The sequence below is a fragment of the Panthera uncia genome (assembly GCF_023721935.1).
Source record: "Panthera uncia isolate 11264 chromosome C1 unlocalized genomic scaffold, Puncia_PCG_1.0 HiC_scaffold_4, whole genome shotgun sequence".
NCBI lineage: Eukaryota > Metazoa > Chordata > Mammalia > Carnivora > Felidae > Panthera > Panthera uncia.
In genome coordinates this window covers 93280808-93292552 of record NW_026057585.1, presented here as the reverse complement: position 1 = coordinate 93292552, position 11745 = coordinate 93280808, and the positions used below count along the sequence as shown (strand labels likewise).

General features: G+C 44.0%; 1 protein-coding gene across 3 annotated transcripts in view; it reads left to right on the top strand.

Moving 5' to 3' along the window:
• Nucleotides 1-795: 795 nt before the first annotated feature.
• Nucleotides 796-11745, top strand: part of SPEN (spen family transcriptional repressor) — a 91163-nt gene continuing 80213 nt past the window's right edge. The window contains exon 1 of one of the 3 annotated variants that reach the window (XM_049617993.1): nucleotides 796-1230. In XM_049617993.1, coding sequence (XP_049473950.1) covers nucleotides 1148-1230 — 83 coding nt within the window. In that variant the 5' untranslated portion in view covers nucleotides 796-1147. Of the gene's footprint in view, nucleotides 1231-1261; nucleotides 1687-11745 lie in introns of those variants that run through there. The other 2 variants (XM_049617995.1, XM_049617994.1) reach the window with 2 other exon arrangements.

Here is an 11745-nt window from a genome sequence, read left to right as displayed (position 1 = left end):
TTGCAAACTGGTCTTGATATAAAAGTTCTACTGTGGTCTTTAAAGGCCTTTAGGCCTGGAAAGGCCAGAGGTCTGATCCATTTCTATGCTTAAATGTTAAATTACAGTAAATCTCTATATGAATCCTTTATACAATATTAGATACGTAGCCTTCTCATTTCAGTTCTATTCCTGGTATCCTGTAACGACCAGCTAGGAGAGCTTGCAAAAGGTTTCGCAATCTTATATAAAATAAAGTTGCTTAACGTTACAAGCTAATGATTCTTGAGAGGAATGGGTTTTTGAAGCTGTCACTGCTTCGCTGGGCAGAGAGAAGGGCGGCCCTGTTCTGACACTTTCCCAAGCAGGCGGGGATCCAACTGCCCGGAAACCGCCAGCTCCTGGCCGAAGGGTGAGCAGGGGAAGAAGTCTTGGCTTCTCCTAGGAGGGGCACTGGCAGCCGCTTTGACACGCAGCCCTATCAAAACCAACCCCCTTTCTCTCTCTTCTTCCTCCAGACCGGCGCCTGGAACCCCTGCTCGAGGGGCCGGAGGCCGTCTCTGCCCCCGCACGCGCAGAGCCCCAAGCCTGACTGAGCGCCCGCCCCGCGGCCGGCTCCTCGCGCGACTGCGCGCCTGCGCACCGGGACCCGGCGCGCGAGCGTTCCTTCCCGACCCCGTGTCCCTCCCTCCCCCGCGCGCCTGCGCGCCGGCTGGGAGGAACTCGGCGCCTCGGCCTCGGCGGGAGGGCGGACGCGCGCGCGCCCGCGGCGAGGGAGGCGGGCCGCGCGCGCCGGTGGGAAGCGTCCGGCTGCCACAGCGCCAGCTTCGTCGTAGTCGCTGCCGCCCGGGTCCCGCTCGCCCCTCCTCCCCGCTCCCCCGCCCGCCGCCGCCGCCGCCGCCGCCCGGGCGCATGCGCCGCCGGAGCGCGAGGGTCGGCTTCGGGTGTGTGGTGGCGGCAGAGCGGAGCTGCGAGGCCCGAGAGTCAGAACCTGGGGGAGAGGGATGGTCTCTGCACGGGGGGGAGCCGGAGGAGCCGCCGCCGCTGCCGACGCCACCGCCGCAGCCGCCGCCGCCGCCGCCCCGGCGCCCGCCTCCCGGCGCTGACGGGCTCGTACGAAGCCGGCGAGGGAGAACCCGCACCAGCGGTCGCCGGCACACCGCCCAGCATGGTCCGGGAAACCAGGCACCTCTGGGTGGGCAACTTACCGGAGAATGTGCGGGAAGAGAAGATCATCGAGCATTTCAAACGGTGAGTGACACGCGGCCCGGGGCCGCGCTTTCTCCTCAGGCGCCGCTTGCCCGTCCGGCCCGTTGCCGGCCCCTCCCCGTGCGCGGAACTGCTGAGGGGACCCGGGCCAGACCCACGGACGGGTGCGAGGAGCGCGCGGCTGTCTGGTCGCCGCTCGGCCCGCGTCGCGGCGTTGGGCCTGGGCCTCGGCGGCGCGGCCCCATTGCCGCCCTCTCCTTACCTAGCCGGGACGAGGCTGTCGCCCGGCCTCCCCGGAGCCGGCGCCGGGCGGCGGTGCGGTCGCATCCTTGCGCGCCGCCGCCCCGGACCCCTGCCTACTAGGGACCCCCCACCCCGGCGCGGCCAACGCCGGAGTCCCGCAGCAGCTCCCGCTCCTCGCCTTGCAGGCTGACGGAGATGTCTGACCTACAGAGGGGTTGGTGTGAGAGGAGAGGTTCGACCCAGGCAGAAGTCTTGGTAGGTGGTGTAGGTGCATCTCAGAACTGGGGAGACACTACGAGGTTCCAGGCGCCTCTCACCACGGACTTCCAGATCTAGAAACTAAAGGGAAATAGCAAGCGCGCATTTTTTTCTTTTCTGTGGTTTCCCCCCCCCCCTTTTTTTTCTTTTTGCGGGGTTGGCTAGAGAGGATGGTGTCTGAAAATAAGTTGGTGCGCCTGTTTTGGCTCCTTCGCCTTCCTGGCCGCTTTCAGCCGTCTGGGGTCCCTGGGCGAGGAGGACGGTGGGGACCGAGGGCTTGCCGGGGAAGGCCCACCTCAGGTAGGACGGTACCCAGTTCGCGTCGGAGCCCGACAGCCTCAGGCTCTCTGCCTCCGGGGCCGCGCCGGGTTAGCGCGTAGGGGCCGCCTGTAAAAAGAGACTCCCTCCCACCCAGAGTTCTTTCCTCGGTGCTTAGGAAAAAGCGAGTCTTTTAAGATTAGAACACGTAGCTGCTTTTTTAAACTTCCCAGAATACGTTTTGTCTGTGAAGTATAGGAATCTGTGTTGTTTTGATCCGTCTTTCTTCTACAGTAGTATTTAGGCGCTTGCTTTCTTTGTGAAATATACGTGTACCGTAACGGATAGAGTCCTCGGCATCAAATGCTGAAAGTGACGGTTTACTTAGGCTCGGTGCAAAATGAGAAGGACTGTAGCAAATCTGTGACTGCCTTTGAAAATTACTGTATTTTCCGATATTCACAATCCTCAAAGATTTTAAGTTTGGTTTCCTCTTAATTCCCCTTACTATCTAGTGAGTGAAGGAAATTGTGGAGCGCCCTTATTAGTGAGTCACCATGGGAAAAATAGATTGCGTCGCTTGCTCTTGAGCTGCTTGGATAAGGAAATGGAAGCAGAGGCAGCCGCGCTCCACTCTGTCTTTTAAATGGAGGATCATTGATTCTGTTGGTGGTTGCTGTTACTGGGGTATTAAATCTTCACCGCTGGAGCGCGCGTCTGCGCGTGTCCGCGTGTGAAAAGGAGCCGGCAATAGTGAGGCCATTCATAACCTGCTAGCGCTGTCCTAGGCAGGGCTGGGGGAGGCGCGCTTCCAGGGACTCTCCCGGTGTTTACTACGTTGTGCTGAGAAACCAGGCAGGGCGAGGCAGGGAGCAGAAACTCACCTCTGTCCATTGTGATAAAGGGGATCGAGACCTTGGGCTCAGTTGGGAGGCAGATGGGAACTTTCTCTGCCTGGCGCTGCACCACCCATCACCCCCACCCGCAGCCCCAGTATCTTCACTGCTTTAGTGGGAAAATCTTGGAGGTGCAGATTATTGGAGTGGAAGAACCATTTAGATGTGGTCACTTTTAACCCCTGGTGGACTTTGTCTGTGGGTCTCTGCCTGGGAAATTCGTCTGTGCCGACGTGCAAACACGTGCATTGCAGCATTCGCTTTGCTCCTCAGTGTTCTGTGGCCAGACGTGTCATTTCGCGTTATGCACATTCCAGAGACATTGCATGCCTCTTGCAGGGAGTTTGACCCCTCTCAAGATGAGGGGTTAGGGAAAGGAAAGAGGAAATCGTGCAGGGGATTTTGGGGAGGTTTTTAAGTGGTTGGTGCTGCGGTCCGGCTTGTGTGAATGACTTTCTAAAATGGCGGCCAGGACCCACTTTATGTGGGAATCAGCCGAGCAGATCTCAGAATGCACCGAGGGAGGAGGGGGCGGAGGATGCGAGCTGCCTTCGAAAGCCGAGGTCTGGAGGAACGTTACTGTATTCAAGAGGGCTTAGCCGGCACAGTGCTCGCGACTGCGTTTAAAGGAGTATCTCACCTATTGCAGAGCAAAAGCAGATGCTGCTGATAAAAGCAGATTATTTTAAAGCTAAGCAGACCGTGTGTCCACCAAACTCCATTATTTTAAAAGCGATATTTAAAAACTTTAAACAAACGTTCTTCTTTAAATAGGCATTGCATTCTTATGGGTTTAAAGACTAAAAGATTTATAGAGAAAAATTTCCCCTTCACCCCTGACCTCGGGATTCCCAGTTCCCATTCTCCCACTTCCTACTGACAGGTAATCTCCATTTTTGGTTTCTTGTTTATTCTTAAACATGTACAAGAAATGTTTCTGCTTCTCCAGCTGTGGAGCTAAATGGACCCTGTTTGGAGGAATTCAAAGCGTTTTATCCCTGTTGTAAAACATGTTTTGTAAAATGTGTGATTGCTACCGGGAGGAAAATGAAATTTGAGTAATTTAAGTAAAAGGGATAAAAAGGTAGTTGTACCAGAATGACAGCTCTGCAAGGAAATTTAAGGATACTCACTTCTGGTGTTTTCTAGAAATCAAAATGCGAGAAACCCTACAATGCCTTTTACCAGCTTTTTCCCTTTCCCCAGCTAATTACATTAACTGATAAGTGTTTTACAGGATTAAGAGGTGTATACTGGGAATACATTATATAAAACGTTTTCAAAATGATTATTCTTGTAACACTGATTAGGCTTTTGTAGTAATTTTTTTTTTTTTTTTTTTTTTTTTTTTTTTAAGCTTTTTGTTTTGGGAGTTGGGAGTTTGGGGGTTATTGGGGGGGGGGGGAGTGGGGGAAGGGTCAGAACTAAAATTTTTTTTTTATTATTTACATTTTGATCAGTGTTTTTGGTGAAAAATAGATTGAGAGAAGGATGCTGATCTGGCTTTTTTTCTTCCATACTAAAGAATGACTAAATCTTTAAAGTGTAATCAGGGCATTTTCAAAATTTGGCTTTACCCTCTTGCAATAAGAACACATTTGTTGTGTTCATTATCTTTACAGCTTTTAATATGCTGGTTGAAAAAAATTAAATGAGGACTATTTCTGAAACAGATTTTAGTTAACAAAGATCTATTGCAGGGACTGAATTTGCACAATAGAGAAAGTCCTTTCCTTTGTATGTTAGCTGGGTGGAAGGGGGGAAGGGAGGAGTTACACAACAATTGGTTGCTGTCTTTTAGTTGTAAGAGAGGTGTATGCAAAGATGATTCCCTGAATTAGAATGAACAAACGAATAGAGCCTTTTAAAGAATCTAAAATTCTTTATATCTTATTTGTAGATAATAAGTAAATCGCATATTCAGGTTCTTCCCATGTCCAGTTACTGAGAATACGTTAAAGATTGTGCAGATATAGAGCAGGGTAGCAGCTTATGTAAAAAATTTGTCAAAGAATGAGACCTATTTAAAAATGTATTTTGGTTTTGCTAATTTCAAAGGTCTTCTTTCAGTGGTTTTCTGAGCTTAAATCTCTGGAATGTATGTTATGTGTTACGTGTATCTGGATATCTTTACTTTTGGGACACAATAAAAATATAGTGGAAGAGTTTCCATTTCTTTAGTATTCTATAACTAGATATATTTTTAGACTTAAAACAAATTTGACTCACCCTAGCCTTACATCATTGCTACGTCGTTTCTTTTTTAGAGCCTAGCCAGTTTCTATGTAGAAACATCTCTGATTTTGAATGTTATAATTTTGATAATCTGTTTTCATGATGGGCTTTTGTACGTTTTAAAAATAAAAAAATCAGTTATCTTGAGAAATAGCATTAAAAAATCACATAGAATGCTTGAAATGTTGTTTTTTTACTTCCTGAGTAGAATGTCTCTGGCAGATTAGAGGAAAACAGGGCTCAGTGCCCGGAAGAATGGTGGTGTTTGACTTGTGTAGAGGGCACCTTTTTCCAACTACCTTTCTTGTAGACTGGTGATCGCTCAGGCATTGTATTGTTTGGTATGCTCATGAAGCGAATTCAGGCTTGATTTATGAGACACTTTTAATCCTGTGAGCACTCATGCTTTGGGAAAATTTATATACAAGTTATAAAGATAGTGGTAATGTGAAAGTTTTTCCAAATAGTCTTCTAAGTCTCACCTTCTCGTTTGAAATTTTGCTAAAATTTAAAAGTTTGCAGTAGTTCTTGAAAACTAGTATATCCAATTGGAGATGGTGTATTTCTCTGTTACTTTAAAAAAATCTAGTGTTTGAGCTGTAGTTAACTAGTCCACAGCATTTAGAGTAAGCATTGTAGTCTGCAAATTCCTTCAGTGTATATATTTATTGAAATTGGGCTCCTGAATTTCCTTATTGGATGATTTGAAATAAATGTGCAAGCCCTTGAAACTGACATATATATTAGTCTGCTGAACAAGGAGACAAAACAAAGTAGTATTTTTCTGTAGTTAAATTTCTTACCTTCCTTACTTTATTTTTACTTATTATTTGCCTTAGAGCTACTCATATTGTGAGTGAAAATAGCATACTCTGTTGTGGAAACCAGTTAGAATGTTTAAGTATTTTATTAGAAACCATATAATTTTTGTGTACTATCTAATTGGTTTTCAGTGTGTGGAAATATGCTTTGCCATAAAAAAATGATCTCGGTATAATTCTAGAGTATTATAATATTCAGGTTTTTCCCCCCTACATTATGTCTGTGTCTGCTAAATTGAAAATGGTAAACATCTAAAAAACCCACAAAGGAATATCTCTTTCCTGACTTAAATTTAGTGAATTTTTGTGTTTAAGGAGTTCATCTTGAGTATAGAGATGAATTGAAATTTAGCACAGTTAAAGATTTTTATTATAGGGGCACCTGGGTGGCTCAATCAGTTAAGCATCTGACTTCAGCTCAGGTCATGGTCTTATGCTCCATCAGTTCGAGCCCCACTTCAGGTTCTGTGTTGACAACTCAGAGCCTGGAGCCTGTTTCAGATTCTGTGTCTCCCTCTGTGTTTCTGCCCCACCCCGGCTTGTGCTTGCTCGCTCTCTCTCTCTTTCTCTCTCTCTCTCTCTCAAAAATAAACATTAAAAAAAAAAAAAGATTTTTTATTATATAAAGAATTGCTCCGGTTCTTAGAGTTAAGGAATATTTGTGGGAACATTCAATGGGAAATACTTACATTGCTTATCACTTTCTTCAAGAAAATAGTATCATGGTATTATCAACATGGTAGTATGAATAGTACCTGTGGTTTCACCAACACAAATCAAGTGTTTTCATATTTCACCTTACATTTGTTGCACAGGTTCCTTTTCACTTCCCCATTTCTGTGTGAATCATTTATGCTTATCACGATTTGGAAACTAAAGTAGCAATTAGACCTGCTGCTACGTACTTTAATGCATTAATAAAGATGCATATACATTACTAATTTATGTGTAAAAGTTATACTTTGGAGAAATTTGAACATATACAAAAATAGAAAAATAGTAAATGAATCCCACGTACTCCTCATTCAGCCCCAACAACCGTCAATCGTGGCTTGTCCTGCCTTATGAAGAAAAATAAAGCAAAGGAGGGGATGGAGGGCCATGTTGGTGGGGGGAGTAAGTAAGGTCTCTTTGAAAAGATGGCATTTGATACATCAGAATGAAGGCCTGTCCACACTTAGATCCAATTCTTTCCTACCAGTGTTATTTTTTTCCATTTATAATTTATTTTGAAATAGTTCATGAATGGTGCAAGGAATTCCCACACCCCTTTCACCCAAATTCCCCAATTGTTAGCATTTTGATACATTTACTCCATTAACTTCTCTCTTTCTTTTTTTTTAATGTTTGTTTATTTTTGAGACCAAGCATGAGCAGGGGAGGGGCAGAGAGGGGGACAGAGGATCAGAGCCCCATGCCACTGAAATCATGACCTGAGCAGAAGTCAGATGCTTATCTGACTAAGCCACCTATGGACCCCAGTCTTACCCTAGTTTTCATGTGCCTGGTAGTCTTACGTAGCATGGATCTTTCATTCTGCAGAATGACCCTCTGCCTGAGTCTAGCCAGTATATCCTTCTGACCAGATCATGTCATGCATTTTTGGCAAGAATACCACAAATGATTCTGTGCCCTTCTCACAGTAACCTATAAGGAGACAGACGATATGGATCCATCCCACCACTGGTGATAGTTTAACTTTGCTCACCTAGTCAAGTTAATGTTTTTACTATTTCCCCCTTTGTATTTGATTAGCATTTTATGGGGAGATATTGCACTATTATGCAGATAGTCTTTGTTCCATTATCAAGCCTATAGCCACTAGCCTTAGTATCTAATGATAAGTCTTGCCTTTATTATATACTGCTGTGATTGCTTCTATATTTAGTCTTCTGTAGACACAAACTTTACATGTGTATATAATACTCACGATTTCTTTCTTTCTTTCTTTTTTTTTTTTTTTTTTTTATTCAGTTGAATTTTAGTCCAGGGTTTATTTGATACCCAAATTGTTCTAGATTTGGCCAGTGCAAGCTCCTTCAAACAGGCTACTGTGTCCTTTTGATATCTTCCCATTTTTCTTTTGAGCATTTATTGTAGGTACAACAAAGACTTACCATGTACTTTCCTTGCCCCAGTCCTGTAATCAACCATTTCCTCAAGAAGTCCTGGGTATTTTTTAGTGTAGGATGGTATTGAGAAACCAAGATCTGGATGCTCAGTTTACCCTTGGCTACAAAGCTAAGATGTGTGTTGTGTGTATATACCTCTCTGTGTGTGTGTACACACATTTTCATGTATATGCCATATCTGTATCTCAGGGTCACATTGTTAAAAATATTCACGTGCTCCAATACACAAGGATTCTTTCTAACCTCCCATTTCCAAGTTTGTAAAATTTTAAACAATGTTTATTTATTTTTGAGAGAGACAGAGCATGAGCGGGGGAAGGGCAGAGAGAGAGGGAGACACAGAATCCAAAGCAGGCTCCGAGCTGTCAGCACAGAGCCCGACATGGGGGTCAAATTCACAAACCGCAAGATCATGACCTGAGCAGAAGTCGGATGGTTAACCCACTGAGCCACCCAGGCACTCCGTAAATTTTTTCTTAGACAGAAACCTGTCTCCAATTCCTCTCAGTATATTTACTTATTTGCCCAGTTATATTCTCAGTGTAGCACATATCCAGATGCCACCTCTAGGCACATTTCTTTGGAAAACCAACATTTGGGGATGAGGGACAAGGAAACAAAAGGAAGGTAGGACTGGAAATGACTTGAATGTTTTTGCCCTCAATTTTTTCTCTCATAGGAGACAACTTGTGGATGAGTAAATTTACCTGCCTCTCTGGTTAAAACCCATTTAGAACTATCCCACTCTTAAAATTTTAGTTTTGGTTCTAGTTCTACCACTGACTTTGTGAGATGAAGTTAATCACTGGATCAGTCTCGGCTTTATTATATGCTAGGTCACATAGAAGAGGGGATAGTGAGAAAGGAGCTTGTTGGGAATAATATTAGGAATTATCAGTGCTTCATTTATTTATTTTGTTGTTAGTTACTCACTTTGTGTGGTATCTCAGCAAAATTTGCCTTGGCCCTACCTTCCTCCAAACCTATGGACTTTAGCATTTTTTAAAAAATTGAATTATAATTGATGTATATTTGAAACTAATTATGTTATGTAACATAATGACTTGGTACTCGTATATACTTCAGTATGACCACCATATAAGTCTAGTTAACCCCTGTCACTATACATAATTACAAAAAAATTTTTTTCTTCTGATGAGGACTCTTTATTTTGAAGATTTTATTTTACTTTTCTTAAAGTGTTTAATTATTTTAGGGGGGAGAGAGAGAGTGAGACAGAATCCTAAGTATGCTCTGCATGGTCAGCGCAGAGCCTGGTGCAGGGTTCGAACTCAATAACTGTGAGATGATGACCTGAACTGAAATCAAGAGTTTCGTGCTTAACAGAGTCTTAATACAGCCCCACGACTATTTTCTAACTACAAGTTTGTACCTTTTGACCCCCTTTCAATTCACCCTTCTGCTCATTCCCCCCACCACTAATCTGTTCTCTGTATCTATGAGTTTGTGTTTTTTATTGTTGTTTTTAAGATTCTACATATAAATGAGATCACGTTATTTCTCTTTCTCTGACTTAGTTCATTTAGTGTAATGCCCTTAAGATCTATCCACATTGTTTCAAATAGCAAGATTTCCCTCTTTTTATGGCTGTATAGTACTCTATCGTGTATGTATGCACTACTTCTTCCGTATCTGTTCTTTAGTCCATGGATACTTAGGTTGTTTCCATGTGTTGGCTGTTGTAAATTATGCTGCAGTGAACATGGGGATGCACATATCTTTTCAAATTAGTGTTTTCATTTTCTCTGGATAAATACCCAGAAGTGGAATTGCTGGATCATATGGTAATTCTGTTTTTAATGTTTTGAGGAACCTTCATACTGTTGTCCATGGTGGCTGCACTCAGCTTTATTTTTCTTCTCCCTCTTGATACTCTTGGTCCCCATCCAAAGGGTTCCTTAATGAGTTAAGACCCTTATTCTTTGGCACAAGGAAATGGTGGAGTTTGTATTATTTTGAAGTAGATTCCAGACATCTTACTTTATCCAAAATATTTCAGTATTTATGTCTAGGAGATAAGGAATGTTTGAAGATCTGTATTCCTTTTTTTTTTTTTAACGTTTATTTATTTTTGAGACGGATAGAGACAGAACATGAACAGGGGAGGGTCAGAGAGAGAGGGAGACACAGAATCTGAAACAGCTCCAGGCTCTGAGCTGTCAGCACAGAGCCCGACGTGGGGCTCGAACTCACAGACCGCGAGATCATGACCTGAGCTGAAGTCGGACGTTTAACCGACTGAGCCACCCAGGCGCCCCTCCTATTTCAAATACCCAGTCAGTATTCACGTTTGTAATTCTTTTAAGAATCTTTTTTTAAAAACTCGGTTGCTGGGGCACTTGGGTGGCTCAGTCGGTTGAGCGTCCAACTTCAGCTCAGGTCATGATCTCTCGGTCCATGAGTTCAAGCCCCGTGTCGGGCTCTGTGCTGTCAGCTCAGAGCCTGGAGCCTGCTTTCAATTCTGTGTCTCCCTCTTTCTCTGCCCCTCCCCTGCTCATGCTCTGTCTCTCTCTCTGTCAAAAATAAATAAACATTAAAAAAAAAATTAAAAAAAAACAAACAAAACTCAGTTTCTATATAAGGTACACAAATTATAATTGGCAATATGTAATTTTTAAAATTTTTATTTAAAAAATTTAAAAGGGGGGAAGGAGCACCTGGCTGGTTCAGTTGGTGGAGCATGTGACTCCTGATCTCAGAGTTATAAGTTCAAGCCCCACATTGGACATAGAGAGTACTTTAATAAATAAACTTTAAAAAGTTGTATTGAGGGGGTGCCTAGGTGGCTCAATTGGTTGAGCATCTGACTCTTGATTTTGACTCAGGTTCATGATCCCATGGTCATGGGATCAAGCCTGTGTCCTGCTCCACACTGAGCATGGAGCCTGCTAGGAATTCTCCCTCTTCCTCTGCTGCTCTCCTCTGCTTGTGCTCTCTTTCTCTCCCTCTCTTTCAAATTAAACAAAAAATTTTTTATTAAAAATTTTTTTTCATAAAAATTTTTATTTATTTTTGAGAGAGAGAGAGAGCACGAGCAGGGGAAGAGCAGAGAGAGAGGGAGACACAGAATCCGAAGCAGGATCCAGGCTCCGAGCTGTCAGCACAGAGCCTGACACGGGGCGCAAACCCACGAACTGTGAGATCATGACCTTAGCTGAAGTCGGATGCTCAACTGAGTGAGCTACCCAGGCACCTGCCCCGCCCCTACAATTTTTTTTATTGAGGCTTAATTTACAGTACCTATTTTAAATGTAGAGCTTGTTGAATTTTGAGAAATGTAGGCTTGTTGTAACAACCACTACCATCGTAGTCATGATACCACAGTTTGTTTACTTATTTTTTTAAAGTTTATTTATTTTGAGAGAGAGTTGGGGGGGGTGCAGAGAGAGAGGGGGAGATAGAATCATAAGTAGTCTCCATACTGTCAGTGCAGACCCTGACGTGGGGCTCGAACCTACAAACCGTGGGAATATGACCTGAGCCAAAATCAAGAGTCTCATGCTTAACCGACTGAGCCACCTAGGCACCCCTGTTTATTTACTTATTAATGAACATTTTGATAATTGAAGTCTTTTAATCCATAGGTTTTTTAATGTTTAATTTTTAAATTTTATTTTAGAGAGAGAGAACATGAGTGGGGAGAGGGCCAGAGTAGGAGGGGGAGGGAGAGAGAGAATGAATCCCAAGCAGGCT